The sequence below is a fragment of the Typopeltis vanoorti genome, chromosome 12, assembly GCF_054136105.1.
Source record: "Typopeltis vanoorti isolate ZY-2024b chromosome 12, IOZ_Tvanoo_1.0, whole genome shotgun sequence".
In the NCBI taxonomy this organism is placed as follows: Eukaryota; Metazoa; Arthropoda; class Arachnida; order Uropygi; family Thelyphonidae; genus Typopeltis; species Typopeltis vanoorti.
Window position 1 is genome coordinate 6,905,439 of NC_143560.1, and position 22,541 is coordinate 6,927,979.

Sequence of the window (22,541 nt, forward strand, 5' to 3'; positions counted from 1 at the left end):
GAGCTCAAAAAGAGCAATCATAATGGGAGACTTTGATTATCCAAATATTGATTGAGCAGTGATTGAGCTGTTCTGGGAGAACTTCCTCAAGCAGCATGTGACAGACGGAACTCAAGAGCAAAGCTTGTTAAATTTTATTATAAGCCTGCTGCTTATAAGCACAGCCCAGAAGAGTCAAGACTGCAAGATAAGACAACTTACAAGAGTTCTATCAATGTGCTGCAAGTAAAAGGAAGAATGAAAAAGAGAGTGACAGATGCGGAAGAGATTGTTCAACTAATGAGTGGCCATTTTCCTAAAAGCTATGAAACTGGTATATGCTACATTGAGTTCACTGCTACCTCTTCTGAAGAAACTCAAGTGTGTGAAGAGGAGGTATTAGAGCTGTTGCCCAAACTGAATTAGAATTCAGCAACAGGGAATGATGGGATATCAGCACGGTGCTAAAGGAGCGTTCAGCTGAACTGGCTGTTCCTTTGACCAGGATATATAATTTTAATCTCAGAACAGGGAAGATTCCGCAGGAATGGAAAGAATGTATGATAATTCCAATGCACAAGGGCGGTGCAAAGGCCGATGTGTCCAGCTATCGACCAATCAGTATCTCAGAAGTGGTGGTGAAGATTTTGGAAAAAATGGTTAGGCTCACATTCAGAAATGGGTTAACAGTGAATCTCTACTTGCAATGAGCAACATGGGTTTACTAAGGGAAGGTCATCTTTTAGCAACTTGCTCACATTCTATGACAATGTTACCACTGAACTAGACGAGGGGAATGGATACTCCGTGATACTTTTGGATTTTGCTAAGTCTTTTGACAGAATACAACATGACAGACTGCTGCATAAATTTGAGAAAATGGGTTTGGGTTATACAACATTAGCATGGATAAGAAGATGGCTGACTGACAGATATCAAAAAGTGGTTTACGTGGGATCTGAGTCTGCAAGGTTTAAGGTAACAAGTGGTGTACCACGAGGATCAGTGCTTGGTCCACTGTTATTCAATCTGTACATTAATGATGTTGGAAAGGATTTGACAAGCGACATACAGCTATTTGCTGATGATGCAAAGATAGGCAGGGTAATCATGAATGCCGCTGATATGCAGTATTTGCAGAATGATTTTAATAAGCTGGAATTGTGGGCTTGGGAAAATGAGTCAGTTCAATGTCAGTAAGTGTAAAGTCATTCACTTCGGCATGATTACCTATGAGGCTTGGGATCTTGGAGTGTTAATAGATAGGAAGTTGAAATTTAGGGGCCATGTGGCAAAGATTGCAAATATAACTCAAAAGATAATTTCAATGCTGAAACGAACGTTCACATGTAAAGATAAGGATGCTATTTTGCCTCTTTACAAGGCCTTGATGAGACCTCACTTGGACTACTGCTCGCAGGTCTGGTCTCCTGGTTTCCATTGTGATTCTGATTCAGTGGAAAGAGTGCAAAGAAGAGTGTTGAAAATATCACGATTATGGAATACTGATCATGAAGACAGATTGAGAATTTGTAGACTGTAGACACTAGCAGACAGAAGAAAGAGGGGTGATATGATTGAGACTTACAAACTTCTGAAAGGGTCATACAGGATTTCAGTAGATGGAATTGTTCAATTTATGGCTGGTGGAGAAAAGAGAATATCGTATTCTTGGAAGTTGAGAATGAATGCCGCCAAGAAGGAGATGAGGCCTAGATTTTCTCTGAGGGTGGTGCGTGATTGGAATGGATTGCCATTAGAAGTTGTTAGTGCAAGCAGTGTGAATGAATTGAAGAATAAGTATGATAGCTGGTGTGTGTTGTATGTGGCCTCCCTCGATGAGTCTCTGACTTCCTATAAGTCTGTCTTAATAATAATAATAATAATAATAATAATAATAATAATAATAATAATAATAATAATAATAAATCGTAATGCCGAAATAAAAGAAAAAAAATCCGCTGATTGGAAACGCCTTCAAATATACCTTTGATTATCAAAATATATAAATATATTACTAATTTTTCTTTGTAATAATTAAAAAATTATAGGATCAAATCATATCGATTTATGACTCGTTTCCCAACCTTAGTTGATATTCAATTATTTACTCATTTATTTTTTTAATTAAATGCGTCAGTAAATCTGTGATAAATAGAATAATATGAAATTATCATTTTAAGAAATGCGGTTTTCGTAAGGCCTTAATTTTCAACCACTGGAGAAAATTTATTTAATTTTCTGAAGTGCCTTTTACAAAATCTGCATGCGCCCTCATTAATCGCGCGAGCATGTCGGCATTAGTCGTGTGACCGATCTATACGTCATTAATGCCGGAATTTTTAATTTGTGTTATTTCCTTAATACACAAATCCCTTTTTTCTCTCGTTGCTAAGCTACAACAATTGCCACGTGATAAATGATGTTCCATAAAATTAGCCTTCCGGTATTAATTTTTCATCCTTTTTTTTGGGTGCGTTGATTTTTTTACGGGTCTAACAAGAGCAACCTCACTAAGCTTTAAATCACCCCTTCGATATTTTATGCATAAAAAAAGAGAGATTTTATAGTGGATTAATAATAAATCAGAAAATTCCAAGTAATTGACGGCCATCACTGGGAAAATACAAAACAAGGTGTTGAGTGTTTATTAATTGGAAATGGTATTGTTTCAATAACACCTATTATTAAGTGTAATAGTTAATAAACGGTTTTTATAAGTTATAGGATTAATAAATAGAATTCTCAATCCTAATTAAATGTAAATGTAAGAGGCGATAAACATGATTACAAAATTGGATAATCTACGTAGTCATATAACAATCAATAACTAGACAGTTTCTTATAACAACAAATAAAAATTAAAAATAATTCAAAAAAATAGGTTTCTTGCCTACTCATTACTCAGTGATTGATAAGGAATATTATTCAACAATAGGATATGGAAATCATTGTTGAATAAATCGCGACTGATTTTTTAACAATGAGATATGGAAATCATTGTTGAATAAATAACGACTGTGATTCAACAATGATTTCCATATCCCATTGTTGAATCACAGTGTACTGATTGATAGTCTCCAATTAACTAACGTTATAAAATAATCATAATTATACGTGGTTATATGTAGATAGTCATGAAAAATGAAGTTTAAATGAAATAAAAACCACCTTTATAGGGGAAATGCACTATACTTTCATTACGTGCTAAACAATTGATATTTGAAGGAAGGGCCAGAGAAATTCATACATTAAATAAACCGATCGACTAGAAAATATATATAAAAAAATAATGGACGCAGAAGTCAAAATTAAGATAATTATTCTTCATCTTCGGTAAATTAGTTTAAGGGTTATACCATCAAAATTGTTATCCAATTATCTCTCGCTTTTAAAAAGAGGCTTCCAGAATAAAAGTTAGTTTACTGATATACAGCAAACCAACAATATCTTTATTAAAATCCTTTGAACAATACAAGATAAGATGCTTCGATTTTATAATCATATTTTTAAAGTAAGTTTTTCCTGTGGTATTATTTTCATGAACATTTCACAAAATAACGCATTCCTGAATAAATTAAAAGAAATATTTTTTCTATGAAATGAATAAAAAAATCATCAGATATGCAAGGCGACGCGGAATCCATTTGGCTTTGTACATTCAAGTCGGACAAACGTACTCTTAGATATAACCGAATGTACGGAGAAATCCAAAATCATATTTTGACGCTACATCCAACAGTTATGAGGTTCGCAAACCCCCTCGCTTTTGTTCTTATGAAAAGGAATTCAAATGCAGTAACAGATGAAGAGATTAATATCCTTCACAAAAATAATTACAAAAAAAAAAAAAATCTAAATAAACCTTTTTACGTGAAGCCGAAGGTATCTAATTAATGTGTTCGTTTTATTCTTGACAAATTAAGGCGCAAAAAACGGGGCTTCTCTCCATTCATTATTCATATTCTTGAGAGAGACTCTATTTTTTTTTTTTTTTTTTTTTTAACCACGGGCATCTTTCGCATTTATAATTCCTTTTCTTGAAAAGATTCTCTTATGGTCTGTCATCTTGTTTACACAGATAGTATATTAAAAATAAATAAATTACTCCAGAACCTTCCCTGAGTAATAATGAATCATAAGGCGTATACGGAGTTTACAAAAATGCTGTTAAAATAAGTGAATAGTCTTCTTTTACAAAAAGTGCATCATTTGTTGAACGTCATGGAGCCTGAGGAAGATTTTTATGTATAGAGAAGGAAAAAATTGAGAGTGTTTAGCTTTAAGAACTTTAAGTGTAAAATACATAAAGATTTATAGTCATTTTTTAATTTATGAAACTCAAAATTAATCAACTTACACTTACTGCTTTTTAACAATACAACTAGATTGTAAAGCAGTAATCAAATGCTAAATTATAAAAACAAGATATGAAGCTTTCCCTATGAGGTGTTTATTCTTTGGCGAAAACATATACAAATGTGTTTTCGCCAAAGAGTATCTGTAAATTTACAGATAATCGAATTAAAAGCTATTGACAATCGCATATAACAATGGTTTTATTATGAGAATTTCTGGATATAATATTCTTTGTTACGTGTAGTTCAGTTATTGGAATCTGTTACTATAAACAATCACAACCTCAACAATACTTTCATTGTTAGGAATTCAATTGTAAAATTTTCTTTCTTGCACATAGTTTACATTCAGTTCATTGTAGATTGCTTTAATTTGTGGTTTATTCTCACCGATATTCTTGCCTACAATAATTTTTCTTTTTTTTTTTTTATACAAGCAGACAATCGAGATAACTCTATAATGCATTAGTTAGAAAGAGAACGAATCAAATTGAAGGAAATGTCGTAGTTTATTAAATTATATTGAATTTTTAATGTCTTTCTTTCATCATTTATTTACTAGCATTATAGTGAATTAATCAAATTCAACTTTTTGAAACATTTAAAGTTTTTGAAACGTTTTGAAAATTAAAATTAAATATTTAGAATAAAGAATTTTCGAAGGAACATTCCTGGAGACAAAATTAAATTCTTAAAATCAATTTCCACGGGTGAGTGGAACGCACAGCTGATGCAAACAACAAAATCTGTAGTGCAGTGCCCAGTGTTCCATACGGGGGTTATTAGATTGCGCCTACATCTAAGTAGCAATCTAATTAGGAACATCAAGCTCTATCGTAAGATGTTTGAAAGCGTTTTGAGATGAAGTGTATCGCTTCGATGCGAAGACTTAACTACCCTTAAACGAATCAGTTCAAAATGAATTCTTCGACATAATAAGGTTTATTAGAATACCACGGAACTGTCTAACTGGCATTTCTTAAGTATTAAAGTAACGTATACTTAAGAAGAACGAACGAAATAAAAAAATGAATGAAATATCTGCATTATTCTGTACAAAGAGATTGTAGGAATTGTTAATCATTGTCATCATGGGTTTCAAATTAAGCTTAAGAATTTTACTAACTCGGTTCGAAACAGACGGGTTCCTCTCTCTCTCTCTCTCTCTCTCTCTCTCTCTTTCTCTCTTTATCTATCTATCTACCTGTGTTTATGTGGCATAACGCTCTCCCCGTCCCTAATATTCTTTCTCTCCCGTAGTCCTAAATGTACCGTTGGGTCACTCATGGCTGGTAGCGGATATTCTTGGTTAGCCTCCTCCAATCATCTCGGTCTCTTGTTCTTGATGTCAGTTGAGAAAGAGAGGAATTTGTCCATTTTTTGATGTTATCAGTCCATTTTAATCGAGGTCAGCCCCTAACCCTTGATCCCGTAACGATTCCTCCTGGTGCTTGCTTTGGAATGTCATTAGCCCTCTTCACATGTCTTCATGTGAAGAGGGCTAATGACATTCCAATCAGTTTTCGGACATTTTCATTGGTTTCTTTAGCGGTATATGGAATTCTCAAACGTCTTCTGTAAGTTTTCATTTTGAAAGACAGGAGTCTCCTCTCATCTTCCTTCAATAAAGTCCAGGCCTCACAACTATACAAGAGGACAGAATTCACCAGGGTGTCAATTAGTCTTAGTCTGGTTGTGATTGCTTTTCTGTTACCTCCCCAGAACGGTTTTAACTTCTGTAGGGCCACAGTTGCCTTAGCAATTCGTTATTTAATGTTGGTTTTTGAACGACCATCTTGACTCAACGTGCTTCCTGGATATGTGAACTTCTTTACATTCTCAATTTGCTTATTGCCAATTTGTATCTTTAAGAATTCAATGTCTGATTTTGAAGTTATGATTGTTTTTGTTTTTTGTAGGTTTATGTATAATTCATATTTTTTTATTGTTCCGAAAACACAGCTGGTTATCTCTTGTAATTCTTCTTCCCTTTCTGCCAGAAGATCGATATCGTCTGCAAAACGTAAGTTATTTATTCTTAGTCCGCCAACTACTATTCCAGTGTCACATTCATGAAGTGCTTCATCTATGGCACATTTCAGAAAACAATTAAAAAGAAGAGGGGAGAAGATCCCTAATATACTATACAAATTTAACTCTGAATTATCAGAGAATTTCTCTCTCTACAACAGAAAGCATTTCGTCGCATCTATTTGAAGTACTTTGCAAACAACTGACCGATTTTCACTTTAGCTCTATTCCAACGAAGAATATTTTAACTTTGTGCATGCATTGTCTAGCAACTATTCGTTCGGTTACTATGTCTTCATCACTGTGATAGTAGTGGTATACACTTTTTTATCTTCATCATATAAAAGCAGTTAGCACAACACCCTCATCGAGAAAGGCAGCTGCCTCTCTGCTTATAGTCTTCAAGCAAAAGGTGAGAAGTCGTCTTGTCCACGAGTATTATCATCTCCGTGAAAACAACATCCGTGTCCTATTTCACCAATCCAGCATTAGCCGCCCATCACAAGTGTGTAAAAAAGGAAAGAAGAGATTTTTCTTCATATTTAAATATCGATGCCTATAACCATTTGAAGAATGATCCTAAGATCTTGTACTTATTGAACAATCAATGCCTCAGTAAATTCTCAGCCTGAATGCTAATTATACGTTGGTCTTTCAGAAAAACGTTTCTTCTGCCACCGATCTAGAACAATCCAGCATTTGTCTTCATTCAGACGAATATTTCAATCTTATACCCGTGCAATCAAGAAACCATGGTTCTGTAACCATCGCTTTAGTACACGAGCAGATAGTACAACTCCCCAACTAAGAGGCAACTAATCACATGCTTACAGTCTTCAAACCAAAGATGAGAAACCATATCCTCTATGAGTACCATTAACACAGCAGAACAACACGCTTGATCTCTTCCACCAACTCTGGAATCAACTCCTGACTGAGCCAGGCGACAGCATTACAATCCACCTTTGAATCTAGCAACAATATTATGCCTCCCCCAAAAAAAGGAGAAAAGAAAGAGGTTTTGATGCATGTTTAATGGACTGGGACTAGAACCATGCGAACAATTACTGATATCGACTGTCATTTTCATCAATCTTGCTTAACGTTAATTAAGCAAGATTGATGAAAACCTTATTTAACAATGAATGGTTATAGTTTAATAATAATAAAAAAAATTGTGTACGTATATGAGATTGCACGTTGCATGTGTGTGTGTGTGTGTGTGAGAGAGAGAGAGAGAGAGAGAGAGAGAGACTAATTTGATCAATGGCCACTTATGCAATGGACTAAATGGCGACACCCAATTCTATTTTTTCTTTTTACAGGGATATTTTACCATTTGCATCCAATCTTGCAGGTCTCAGTGATTCTTATTGGACACAATTGCTGGACATCGATAAATCACCCTCAGGGATCCATTAAAAAGAGTATACACCCTCTGTTCGAAAAGAAACCGAACTTTTCGAAAACAGAAGAAACTAGTGGCGCCACCTGTTGTATCTTTTTGTTGTCGAAAGCGGCAACCTTCATTAGTGGTGTCTCAACTGCTTATGACATTTATTTCACTAGAAGCCGAGTTATAGTGCCAAGAGTGACAATGTGTTTTGACGGAAATGATTTTCAAACAGAGAGCTGCGATTGACTTTTGTGTTAAACTTGGTAAAGGTTTTACGGAAACGCATCAAATGCTTCAAAAAGCATGCGGTGATGAATGCTTATCACGTACTCAAGTTTACCAGTGGTTTAAGCGATTTCAAAGTGGTCGTGAGACGCTTGAAGACGATGAAAAGCCAGAACATCCAAAAACTGGACTGAGCGAAGCTAACATCAAAAACGTGGTGCTTTCATCAAAGAAAATCCGAAATCGTCCGTGAGATTGATTGAAGATGAATTGGGGATTTCAAAATCAACTGTGGACAACATTTTGACTGAGAGTTTGGGCCTTCGTAAATTGAATTCGCGATTTGTTCCCCGCAAGTTGACCGAACCAAAAAAAGGTATCGAATTGAACACTGCAAGGACCTCAATAAAACCTCTTGTAAGGACTCTAACTTCCCTGAAATGATCGTTACTGGTGATGAAACGTGGTGTTTTGAGTATGAGCCCGAAACAAAGCGTCAGAGTGCTGAGTGGAGACCACCAGAAGAGGGGCATCCGAAAAAAAAAAAAAAAGTCCCTTGAAGAAGTCAAAAGTAAAGACGATGCTGATTTGTTTCTACCATTCCAAGGGCATTATCCACAAAGAATTCGTTCAGCCTGGCCAAACGGTCAATGGTGAGTTTTATCTCGAAGATTTGAAGCGATTGATGGCGAGAATTCGTCGCGTACTGCATGAATATAGTGGCGACCGACCATTCTTCAAAACACACTGTCACTCTTGGCACTATAACTCGGCTTCGTTTGAAACAAATGTCATAAACAGTTGATACAACACTAATGAAGATTGTCGCTTTCGACAACTAAAGTATACAACAGGTGTAGCCACTAGTTTCTTCTAATTTCAAAAGTTCGGTTTCTTTTTGGACAGAGGGTGTAGAAAAACTATAACTCGTTTTATGTTGTTAATGCTTAGTATTTAACAACTGTTTTAAAAGCCTCTCAACTAACGAATTAGATTCTAGGTTAAGTAATACTGATATTTTATTTAAACTGAAATAAAAATGTTTACCACGAATCTTATCAAATTACAGCTGCGCACTCATCAGAGAATGTATGTACATAATAATTTATAATAGGAGGAATATCCGAAGCAAACAAATCAAAGTAGAACGAAGCTCACTCCAAAGCAATTTTAATTAATCAAATTAAGCGAGTTCCGACTAGTTCTCCCAGCAGGCCAATCAAATGCTTCGTTTGCACGTGATTTCCCTTAACAATGGACACACGTCACTTTGAATGGTGTCGCCATTTTTCTTTTTCTTAACGGTACACTTGTCAATACACACATGGAAGATGAATATAAACATCCACCGGAAACATGTGATGTGGCCCTCATCGAATCGGAAGTAGTAAAAATGACCCTTTTATTTTGCTTTACAAGGGAAGGCAATAAATAACATGCAATAATGATACTTATAACTTCTTTCTTTTTTGTAAAATTTTTATAAAAAATCTTAATCCATCTTATGATGTTCCATTTAAAGGATAACAGAAGAGCGAAATGCGGGAACTACTCACCAATCAAGTCCCATTCTCCGTTCGTTATGTAGGTTGACAGATCTCCACCATCTTCGCTGGCCAATCGTAAGTCCAGCTGGAAGCCATCGTACGTCCACGAACCAAACTTCATTTCGCACTTCTGGTCGTCGAACGGAAACCAGGTGATGTCAATCTTGCACGTGCTCTTGAAGATCCCCGGAGGTATGAAGGTGCAGCTGCCGTTATTTCTAACCACAACGTTGGTGGGAAACGTACTATCGATCTTTTCGTCTGCACTGCATAAGATAGGATTACGCTTATTGGCATTGCCGACCAATGACTTTAGTCAATCAATAGAAAGGATTACTTGAAATAATATTCATTTAAACCAAACTATTTTAATTCTTTAAAGATTCCAAAGGAGTGTCTTGTTTTCAAGTATGGAATATGTAGTTTAGGAAAGAAGAAAAAATGAAAGAAAAAAAATGTTTTATTAAAAAAAAAAAAAAGAAACACAAAGGAACAGCTCAAAAAGCGTAATTTACAGTTAATATTCTGGATCGAGTTGGATTAAATTGCTCTAAATTATTGTCAACATAATAATGAAGATTATGAAGCGACCATATTTTGGCTGTTGAAACACGTTCTTCTTGTGACTTTGCCCATTTTAGCGAAAGAAGTACAGTTCCTGGAGCGGAAACCATACGTCTTTGGTTCCCTCTTTTTTTTATATTCCTGAAAAGGGTAACTGCTATCCATAGGTAAACACCAAACGGTATCCGGAGAGTTCATCGAAAAGGCAATTAATCGAAAGACAATTCATCGAACGACAATTCGTCAAAATCCAATTCATAGAAAAAACAGTTCACCGAAATTTTTAACTTTTCGAAAATGTTTTGATAAAAGTGATCCATTTAGAACAAATACTGAACCGTGCAGAGTGAGATAGCAAAGCTACTTGAATAGGGAATAATTATAGAACAATATGGTTTCTTATTGTCTTTCTTGTCCGATAACTGTTTCATGTCTGTTCATGGGACTGATTTCTTTGTTTCCGGGAGGAAAAGCCCAGCCTACGCAGACTCCATTATTATTATTGTTGTTGCTAGTAGTAATACGCCACTTCAATACAGCAATTATTATGGGATGAATTTTATTCATCCCATAATAATTCAAATAGTATTATTATGGGAGGAATAAAAGTTTGAAATAGCGAATCTGAATCAGATTCGCTATTTGAAACTTTTACAAGAAAATGTCGAACCGTTCCAGTTTTCCGTTCAGCTATATTATAGGGGCGACAAAGAAATCACGTGTATTTCCAAATTATGCATTACAATAACTCCCTGACTTATCGGAATTAGTAGAAGCTGTCGGTACAAGAAGATGTCTGCACGATTCGGTTTAGGTTCTAAATGGATCAATTTTATCATAACATTTTCGAAAAATAGTTTCGAAATGATATCAGGAATTCCTCTTTGGATGGATCAATTTAACGAAATTTTAGTTACATTTTTCGGTGAATTAAATTTTTGACGAATTGTTGTTCGATGAATTGCCTTTTCGATCAATTGTCTTTCAATTAATTGTTTTTTCGATGACTTTTCATGGAACCACATCATAGATGATCGATGTTTGCACAAATGAATATATAAGGAGTTTCCTAATGTAATCAGTAACACGTGAGACACATATTCTTCAGCATGGTTGCATTATTAGTGCACTACTTAAAAAAAGACACTTCAAAAGGTCTGACATAGAAATAGTCTTCTTATCAGAAAAATATGTCCGAGCAGCCCTTGAACCTTTCAAAAGATTTTTCATGTTTGATGTCAATAGTCATGAAGCACCTATCTTTACTTTTCTTTTAATCATTCCATCTTCTTTGCGGCTTTGTAATATAGTTAACCATAAAATATCCATCCACTTCATTACACATCAGACTGATCTTTCTCTTAGGAAAAAAAATCACAGAACAGATAACGTCACGCGTGTACTGCGCCTGCTCAATGTGATCCTGCCATAATGATGTATTGTTATGGAATTTTTCTTTGAACCTGCTCTTTATCGTATTCGTTTCACAAAAAGGTGTCTGCCCTTGTTTTCCAGCTTTTCTTTTCGTTTTGTTTCTTACCAAAGGCGTGCTAGTACACAACACCTACTATTAGATTCCATGCATTTCTTATTTGACAAGCGGTACGTGTTCTTTCGACTACTGATCAGTCTATGTCTCTTCCAAAGAAGACTCCTGTGAAGGATCTTCAGTTAAGCGATCAGCTAGAACAGACACACAAATGTCGTTTACTATTGGATTGTTTTAGTACTCATCTACTGTACTTTATGTGAATATTTTCTTGCCTGCTGACTATTGGTAATCATCTTTCATTACCGACTTAACTATCTCATCCTTTAAATTGTCATAAGGCAAAAGTTTTTATCTCCGTCTATTATTATTGAAAATATACATCATGCGTAAAAAATCACCATACTCTCGTTAAATATGCTCTTTCTTACATGCCGTTGTTAATTGTCCCTCCTAAGAGCCCAAACATGTATAGAGAGCATACATCGTATTAGTTTTCTTCAAACTTTTGAGTTCTAAGCTCTTTTAGGTTGGGGAATACGAGCCCAGTTCATTGTTTCCATGGTAGAAGAAACTATTTGCATGGAGTTTATGGCTTCTAGGAGATACACGCTTCTAAAGGAATGTAGATGATTATAATCGCCTCATTTTCTCTGTTAACTTTGGAGAACTGGTCGCCATGGAGACTACATACTATTCGATATATAAACAGAAACATCTCTGTCTAAAGACTTGAGAAACAACCCCAAAATGTCCACAAGGTATTTTGTGGTTAGCAGTGTGTGATGTAGAAAAAATTATATTCTCTTTCTGCTGCTCCTAAAAATCCCTAATAAACAGAATGAAACAACCAGATTTGATTAACTTTAAGAATAATTTCTAATTATGTTAATTATATATAGTTTAACCATGCTGATGCAAAACCTGCACGAATATTTGAGTGCTTTACAAACATTTTACTTTAACAAATCATCATATATGGCTGGAAACGTTTAACCATTTTTAACTATCGCCTCAAGAATAGAACGTTTTACTAACTGAATGATGAACAAATACACATAAGTTCAGTACTCTGCCAAAGCGGCAGTCAGTAGCTGCAGTTAAGTTTGAGCATGGAGTCGGTCTCAGTTGATTTTCTCACTCTTTCCAAGGTATTCTATAGATCAGCTTAAGCTGATATCCAGTCTAATATTTGCATTTTTATTTCCAACCCATATCATTATAGCCATTGCAATATGATCTCCTGTAATGACAAAGACTGGAACAACCGCAGCAGATTATTGAACAGAATTGTATAGAATTTAACATTTACTGTGCATTTTTCCAGACACTCCATCAAAGGGTAATAGATCGAACCAAGAAAAGAAATTTCTCATCATAAGTCTATCACTATAATTGTCAGATGAGAAAATACACTCTGCCAGCTCCAGACGATTCATCTTATATGAAGGGCATGTAGGGAGATTTGTTACTTTGTGCTATGGTTTTAGAGTGGTATATTATCCGATCGCATCGAGCTGTGTGTAATACTCATCTCAAACCTCAGGATTGTTTGAGACGAAGTTTGAATTCTTTGCGGATTACTTAGACATCGAATTTAACAGAATTCAGGGAAGGTAGTGCTGGCACAGAAGCATTGGTGGATGCCCTGAACTGCTATTTGAGAAAACCCACTGCTACACGACAGAAGGATTGAACTCTTTTCACCAATCTCTTATCCTCTTCCATCAACGCCAAAAGTTGCCTGTGCGATACTCTTATATCTTGCTGTACAGTATAATTTTTGTTTATTCACTATATTCGAGGGAAAAATTGGGATGTGCATATAATTTTGGCAATAGAATGCGCATAAACTGAGTGGTCAATATATTGTGGACACCCACCAAAGATACCCTGTTGGACCACTATGGGTGTTTAGGAGCATTCCAAGATTCCAGAAATGCTCAGTAAGTAACTTACTCCCAATGATGAATATTTACAACGATCCAGTAAATGAACATGATTGTTCATTTACTGGATCAAGACCATTGAATGAAGGAGTCAAACTTAAAATAAAGTCGTTATATGTCCCTGTAACCATTTCCAGACGAACTGTGTTCTTCAGATTGATGGTGAATGGTCAGTATAAATCTACGTACTGAATTGGCTCCCGCACGGTTAGCCGAGTGGCTATGCACTTCGCAAGCCTGGGGAAGGAGTGTCCTAGGTTCGATTCCCATCGATGGCGTGAGGAGCTTAGGAGCCCAGTTAGCCGGTCTTGGGCGTGGACGGCAGGGTTTTTCCCCAGTTTATCGTGGGGTTTTCCTCCCGCAAAGCAGGCAAACCGATCCCTGTGAACACACGCTTCGACAAACATGGGATACTACCGGGAATAAGGAGCAACGAACTTATGGAAGCTTACGTGGTAAAATGTGTAGGCCTTCGCGAAAGCGTAACATACGATGACGGCGACTTAATTGGCAACAGCGTTCAGTGAGACTGCACCAAGGTGATTAATATGCCAGGTAAACATGCGAAACCATAAGGAGCATATAATATAATATGGAATCTACATACCAAATATGGAATTTTCTTAAGCCACTTCAGGCCTATGAGAAAGTTCACCAGTAGTCAAACACACCGCCGTGCACCTGGCGATGAAGAACTACCATACAGTGGTATGGAGCACGAACTCAGAGCCAGCATGTTTGAGAGTGGGGACACTATTTATTCAGCAAATCAAACCAGCTGTTTTGTTCCTTGCTTTTAATGGCTGCAGTTTAATCAAATTTAGAAGAAGAATAAAGCCTGTATATTTATCATACATTTCCATTTCCTTATAATTAATTCTGAAGACAATCGCTATTAGACATTTGTCAATTTTGACTTCTTTCAATAAGCGATGTAAATCCCATTAGAACGAAAGTCGTTTTAATGAATAGTTCCAAAATAATTAGCAAGTTATTAGCCGTCCGGAAACAATTTATTACAGAGAATTTCAATGCAAATTACTCTTGAAAAATATCAAAGAAGTACTTATATAATTGAGAAACAAATACACAGACAAATGCAATTGATGAAAATTAAGAAGAATGATCATTTTAATTTTCTTTACTGAAGTTCAAACATTTATCAACTGCATAAACAGTTATTATGGAATCGAATAAGAAATTATTACAGAAACTATTGATAAAATATTAATTTTGTCAGCATTATTTTTTTTTATCCACAAGTGAGGGCAAATATTTTGCTGTTGTAATCTCACAACACAAACCATGATGATTATGATGATTATTTGCATCTCAGGACCGACAAAACTCGTGTCTATTATTAGATGCACATCTACATAATGTGTAGTTGACACTTAAAGTAAAATGTCATAAAAATAGCGATTATCTTGAATATTATCTGCAAACAACAGTTATTATATGGCAGAAAGCAACAAGGTCCTTTTCCGGGGCAGGGTTCGAAACATTACACTGCAAAACTTGAAGGATCCCTTGGCCATTTATCATTTTAATTAGCATACGATACTCTTGATACTCTTTAATCTAATGGCAAGCTTTCTCCTTAGAGGATGATTTATGAGCATAACAGCGATTTCAATATTGCAACATTAAGAACATGATCATGTGCAACACTCACAAAATATGTGGACAAGAACACAATATAATGTCGTACTCCATAATACATTCTATTACTGAAAATCTTCGTGAGATTTGATGAAACTATTTTCGTTTCAATCATTGGAGAAAAATCACATCAATTTTGCTCCAATTTCTAATCAACATTCCATGTTTTAATTCTAGCAGTTTTTTTTTTTTTGTTTCACTTGGTTAGAAAGTAAATTATATTTAGCAAATATTATATTATTGTTTTCTTCTTTACTTCAGACAACTGTAAGCAAAGAGAAATTTTCAGTATCATAATTCGTATAACAGTGTCATAGTATTACACCGTTTGTCCAAAAAGAAACCGATCTCTTCGAAAATAGAAGAAACTAGTGGCGCCACCTGTTGTATCTTTTTGTTGTCAAAAGCGTCAACCTTCATTAGTGTTGTGCCAACTGTTTCTGATATTTGTTTCGTTAGAAGCCGAGTTATAGTGCCAAGAGTGACAGTGTGTTTTGACGAACTGTCGGTCGTCACGATATTCATGCCGTACGCTACGAATTCTGGCTATCAATCGCTTCAAAACTTCGAGATAAAACACACCATTGACCGTTTGGCCAGGCGGAACGAATTCTTTGGGGATAATGTCCTTGGAATCGTAGAAACAAATCAGCATTGTCTTGTCTTTTGACTTCGCAAAGCGACTTTTTTTCGAATGTCCCTCTTCTGGTGGTCTTCACTCAGCACTTTGGTGCTTTGTTTCGGGCTCATACTCAAAACACCACGTTTCGTCACCAGTAACGATCGTTTCAAGGAAGTTTGAGTCTTTACGAGCGGTTTTAACGAGGTTCTTGCAGTGTTCAATTCGATACATTTTTTGGTCGTCGGTCAACTTGTAGGGAACAAATCGCGAATTCAATTTACAAAGATTCAAACTCTCGGTCAAAATATTGTGCACAGTTGATTTTGAAATCCACAATTAATCTTCAATCAATCTCACGGACGATTTCGGGTTTTCTTCGAAGAAATCACGCACGTTTAGGATGTTGACTTCGCTCAGTTCAGTTTTTGTCCGACTTTTCGTCGTCCTCCAGCGTCTCACGACCACTTAAAAATCGCTTAAACCACTCGTAAACCACTTGAGTAAGGGCTTTTTGATGCGTATGCTTTTTGATGCGTTTCGGTAAAACGTTTACCAAGTTTAACACAAAAAGTCAATCGCAGCTCTCTGTTTGAAACTCATTTTCCGACCGTTTGTCAAAACACACTGTCACTCTTGGCACTATAACTCGGCTTCTTACGAAACAAATGTCATTAACAGTCGATACAACACTAATGAAGGTTGCCGCTTTCGACTATAAAAAGATACAACAGGTGGCGCCACTAGTTTCTTCTATTTTCTAAAAATTTGGTTTGAATTCACATATTGTAATAGCATTAGACCTCATCCTATTATGATGTCTCTTCCCGCTGATGACAATTCGATATAGATCGAAACAGATCTGGATAACGTTTCCCATAATGCATGGCAGTATATAGAAATCCGAGACTGAATTAAGCCCTGTGTATTACGAGACAGGGAATTGTATTCTGAACATGACTATTAGCAATAGTTTGTATGAAAGAAAAATTCCACTTAACCTCGAAACCAGAGAATCAACTTTCACAAAAGGTGTTAACTGCACACCGAAATACATATCATACAATTCTCATTTGTTAATAATAGAAATGATGAAGAATGGATATACGCAGAACAGGATAACATAAATTGTACATTATTATAAAACTATATTATAAAAAAAAAAAAGATTTGTAAATTTAACCTCAAATCATTATTAGGGCAAAATTAAAATTTATCTTTTAATAAATCTAACTATTCTCAAATAAGTTATTACGTTTTATATCCAATTCGCCAAGCAACCGGTTGCGTCTGAGTAACTTCCATAATTGGAATTTTTTTTCTTTCGCTCATAGGATGGGTTTTTTTCCCCATTGAAGGGATACGAGCTTCATGCACGCTTAATTCCAGTCTGAGTTACTTTAATAACATTATGGGCTGATTCAACAATGATACGGTGAGGAAAAAATAGCCCAATGTAGTCTTTTCTAGTACACGGGGACCATTTTTAACATGTTCCTGCATTTTAGGGATCAAAATTATGTTCTTCCACTAATGCTTTAAAAATGCATTAACCGACTAATTATTTGCTGGTAGTTCATTAATTATCAAGCTTTTATGCCAGTTCCATAATGGAGCAAGTTTTTTGGCTTCTCTTTATTGTTACCGATGTGTTACGAGGTTCGCCTAACTAGATCGTTCTATAATGTTCGTACGTAATAGGCTACGCCTTGCAAAGTTTAATTTCAAGCGAAGGAAGGACGAGTGCGCGGTGTGAGAGAAACTTAGTTCGGATTATTGAGAAATATAACAAACATGAGAAAGAAAACAAGTTCCTGAATAATTTGCTAAAACATTGGTTCAAAATCCCGGATGTTGCTTAAAATCTTCTTCATTACACGAATGTGCCTGAGTAGATTAGTTACTAATATTATAGGATTTTTCATTATGGCTGTTATCATACTATGATAACTGCTGCTTTAAGTGATGAATATCGTTTTTAATGAAGAGATAAATGTGCAACCCCATAACGCTACTTTAAATTGTAGTCGCTCTACCATCGGGAAGATGCCATATTGGATTTTAGTAGAGAAAGGATCAGCTTTGAATCAGTTTAATAAGTTTAATAGTATCAAAATTAAAATACTGGTTATTATGGGGAACTATTCAAGCTCCAATACACACCCGTTTTCTGATAAAACTAAATTATATTTGATTATTATTTACGGACCTTCGTAGACTGTAGGATATCATAATGCAGTTTAATTTATGCTTGGCTTTAGATAAATCTAAGACCTTAATAAATACTCACCTATTATACATAAGGACGTCAGGCTTCCATATCCTTCCTGGAGGTATCCTTAAGTCTTGAACTCCCCCATACTCTGAGATATTCCATCTTAAATTGACATCAACCCATTCCTGGTGGAGAAAATATTTACTCTGAATCTCTCGTTAAATATGCATTCACTTAGTATATAACGTCACAGGTTGCGAAAAGTATAAAATAATAAAAATGACTTAAAATAAATAAAACAATAACTATTAAGAAGGCACACATTAGTTCAATGAGTATTGATAGTATAAATACATTGAATTAAACAAAGGGGTATTCAGGAAGTGTAATAATATATTGATCACATTTCTCTCTCTATCTCTCTCTCTCTCCATCTATTCCGCATTGAATTCCTTCAAACTCAGGAAAATCACAGTTTGGAGCTTTTTTTCAAGCCGAGAATAATGAGCTGGTCTCAAAAGGTTGCCGAAAAACATTTCTAATTTAGTATTTTAAATCTTACGAAAGAGAAAAATAACTTCGATCTTTCTCTCGCTTTTACCTATTGAAAGTGATTATAAATTTGTATGAAGCTGCTCTGCTAAAAATCGTAAAGAAATATTCTTTGAGCGGCTGTTTTCTGTTGACATTTCAACCCTCGATTTGGCTGATGTTCAGAGCTCTTGCTGAAGCAAGACACCATGAATTCGAAATGTCGTGTGCAACAGTGTGAAAAGGACTTTGTCTTTATCACATTCAGAAATAAATATACGAACATTTAACTTCATTTACGGAATAAATGAAGTATTGTAATACAGTCCCTGTTAGCCTTTGCACAGCTGTCAGAATAACGGCATTCCCATTAGATAGTAGCAGATAGAGCGATTAACCCACTTATGACATCACAGATATACTGGGATTCGTAGTTAAACGATAAATGTCAGACACGTGCCATCCATCAAACCTGGACATGTTCTAGACAATGAAATTTCTGAAGTTCAAACGAATAAGAACTGTTGTACAGAAGTAAGTGAACGAAGTGATCCAGCTGATTGGTAACAGATGCTAAACCGTGTCAGAATCACTAGAGAAAAGCAGGCCATTAAGGCAGAGCATTTGAAGTCAAGCACATTTATCGACTTTTGTGATAGAACAAGGCTGCTGGGAAAGTAGATCGTGAAGGGCGAAAGGCAAATTACTTTGCTGAAATCACCTCCTTAGAAACTAGATGCAAGCGGGAGCTGGTTAGGTGTAATTGGCTTCATGACCTTTCTTGATAATAATGTAGGAAAACGGATGTTGCAGTCTTGTGAAGTTGCTTTTATTCACTCTGTAATGCTACGATTGTTTACTAATTTAAATCCACAAAATTCAACAATTAAAAACTCAATGAGAGGTTATGAAATCAAATTCGGACAACAATTGGAATATTTAAAACAGACAGTAATGACTTCAACCAACATAGAATTTTTTTTCCTTTTTTTTTTCTTTCTTTAATAACTGCAAGCTGTTTGGAACATTTCAAAGAGGCTTTCTCTCTTTTTTTTTTTTTTTTCAAATAAAAACGTTCTCATTATAAATTCACAGGCCTGAAAATGAACGATCGTTCAGCCATTATAGCAAGATACGAACAAGTGAAAACAATAAATACATTTGCACAAGTGATTTCCGGTTTTAAAACGAATAAGAAGACGTGGAAAGCCGTTTTAAATAGATAGCTTCTGCAACATTATGGAAATCTTGCTTAGCGCCAAATCTGTTTTCTTCCATCTAGAAAACTATTTTGCGAAATGTAAGACGATCTGAGACAGTAAAATAAATATCATAAGAGAAACGATGAACGCATATTTGCAGGGTGGGGGAGGAATTGGAAACATAAAGATTTCTCTTCACACATAGCAAACAGATTAAGAAAAAAAAAACGAAAAACAAAAACAGCTCAAGAAACATATTTTAAGATCTAGAAGCAGAATGGTACCTCAATAAACAAAGACAGTAACTACAAAAAATAACATCGGACGATCAAAGAAAATAAATTCCAAATAATTTTACAGCTTTCACAACCACATTTGAAATTGCAGAAGCAGAATTGAAAATAGAATTTCTTAAACAGAAAATAAAACAAATTATGGAAATTTAGCGAACTTATTTATATATTTAGAAAATCCTTATAAAGGGTTCTTCAGGGGATTAGAACGAGATCTTTCAACGAAGGGGCTTCGTTGAAATCGATTTGTATTAATAGTGACTTTAAATGTCTCCAGTTGGTATTAATTATCAGTTTGCCAATGAGGAGGTATAAAACTTTAATAATAATAATATACCCCAGTCAGACAATGTGAACGTGAACAACAGAACGTGACAGCATCCAGAATTGTTCAAACTTAGCATTGCACTGAATCCATTCGGATATTCAATTTAATGAACAGTTAGACGGCCACAGCTGCATCGAATGAACTATTTTGAGTAATTTCTTATTTCTTGTGTTTAAACTTTTAGTTACCTTTGATCCCTGAAGATGTAAGTCAAACGACTTACGAAACTTGTCGGGTTTGTTTTGTACAGAGAGTAGGCAAGGCCTACTCTCTGTAACGTTTTAGCCCTATCTAACTTTTTGGAGACTGTGTCATCCCTCCACTAGTGCAATGGTATCCCTTCACTAGCCCAATCTCGAACAGAGGCCAATTAGAGATAGCTGGCCCAAGACCATCACTAACAATATCGGGCATCCGGTGAAGAGAGATGCCTGGCAATCTCTTGGTCCCTAATTCTAACACTATATATTATTGTCTGAGATAGTGCGGGTTATACGATCGATTTTCTTGAGTTTATGGGACGAAAAATCCCAGTTTCCGGGAGAAAAAATCCGCTTGCCCGTGCCAGAGATCGAAGAAAGGCTTAGAATATGTTACTCTAATCGGCGACTAGATTTGAACCTAAGTCTTCTTTCGGGCGGTCAAGCACCATGGAGTGCAAACGCCACTTACACTGAGCTACGCAGGCTCTAACTATATCTCATTAAAAACTTCTACATTAATTTTGCTAGCATCTAGGATCCTATGGCACTACGACGACGCAACTTGGGTAACATTTGGAAATCTCATGCATCTTTTCCATGGTCTGATTATTGCTTTCGATTTCCTGATATCATTTGCTCCGATGAAATAACTGAAATATTCCTGCAGGAATGAGTTCTTTATTTCGCAATGCACTCTTTGAACTTCCTGGCACTGGTTTCTGAAATTCGCCTTCGCAAGCCAAGACAAATATCCAGCATACATTCCATAACTTAAATAAATTCCAGCTTTTCACTCGGTTTAAACTTCAGTGCGTAAGATCACCAAATCCAAAGAGTACTTTGTATGGGCCAAATGCAATGAATTTGTCTACTGCTCAGGCAGCAGTTGAGACTTCTGGTCCTTCACTACGTTTTTGAAGAAACATTGTTCATTCTCAATCTTCTTAATTATCATGATCCTTCCTTATTGTTTCACGCTTATGAGTAGACCATGAAGGCTTTATTAAATTTCATATTAAATGTCATAAATAAATTAAATGTCATTAACAGCTAACTACTTCGCTACTTGGAGACCAATGCCTTAACCAACGATCTCCTCACCATTCTCAAATGGAATGAAGAAAATCTGTGCTACCAAAACACAGTCCTATTTTATTATCCGAAACCTACCTCACTTTCTCTTACTATTGATAATGTACTAATATCCTTTAAAAATAAGTTTTATTGGGTTACTTACAGCTTATTTATCCTGACACACGCATAATCAATCAATAGCCTCCTTAGTGTCCAAAAATCTTGGTATTCCTTAAAGCACTACTTCTCCTGCTCAACTCCCAAGATTTCATAAAGCTGGAATCCGAGTGATCTTAGAACATCTTTCGTATCCAAAATTGTCAAACTCTTCATTAAAAACACTCGACTGTATCCAGAAGAAAGCTTTTTTGCTTAATATATTTCCCCCTTCTCATTGACTCCTCAAATCGTTTACCTAGAAGCTCTGTTTCCACATTGTATCTTTCCTATGGATATTTTATGGACGCTGCTGCACTGAACAGGTGTCTCTATTCCTCCACTTCTCTGTAATCATATATGAACACTGGCAACTGTTATTCAACATCCATAACCTGATCAGTTCCAAACTTATCAAATCACCTTCTCATTCTCTTCCTTTCCGTCTCCCTGAATCCCTCAGAGCAGTCTTCTATAGACGGTGTTATCCAATAAATATATTCCCAGCTCTTCAAGAATTTCGCTGTCGTCTTATAAGTTTTGAGGTCAATAAGGTTTTTTTTCTGGGAAACTCGGGTTTTTCGTCCCCAAATCAAGAAAATGACCATAAACCCATACTATTTCAGACAATAAATATATGGCGTTAGGGTTAGGGACAACAGGATGGCAGGTCTGTCTGCCTTCTCTTCACCGATGCCATTTATAATTTGGGACAGTCTT

At 35.7% G+C, this 22,541-nt stretch overlaps 1 protein-coding gene across 1 annotated transcript in view; it reads right to left on the reverse strand.

The window, feature by feature from the left end:
* LOC150100562 (neuronal acetylcholine receptor subunit alpha-7-like) overlaps nt 1-18,152 on the reverse strand; it is a 77,632-nt gene extending 59,480 nt beyond the window's left edge. The window contains exons 1-2 of the mRNA XM_090402108.1: nt 18,110-18,152; nt 9,546-9,802 (exon numbers count right to left, since the gene is read on the reverse strand). Coding sequence (XP_090258234.1) covers nt 9,546-9,802; nt 18,110-18,120 — 268 coding nt within the window. The 5' untranslated portion in view covers nt 18,121-18,152. The remainder of the gene's footprint in view (nt 1-9,545; nt 9,803-18,109) is intronic.
* Nucleotides 18,153-22,541: the final 4,389 nt, after the last annotated feature.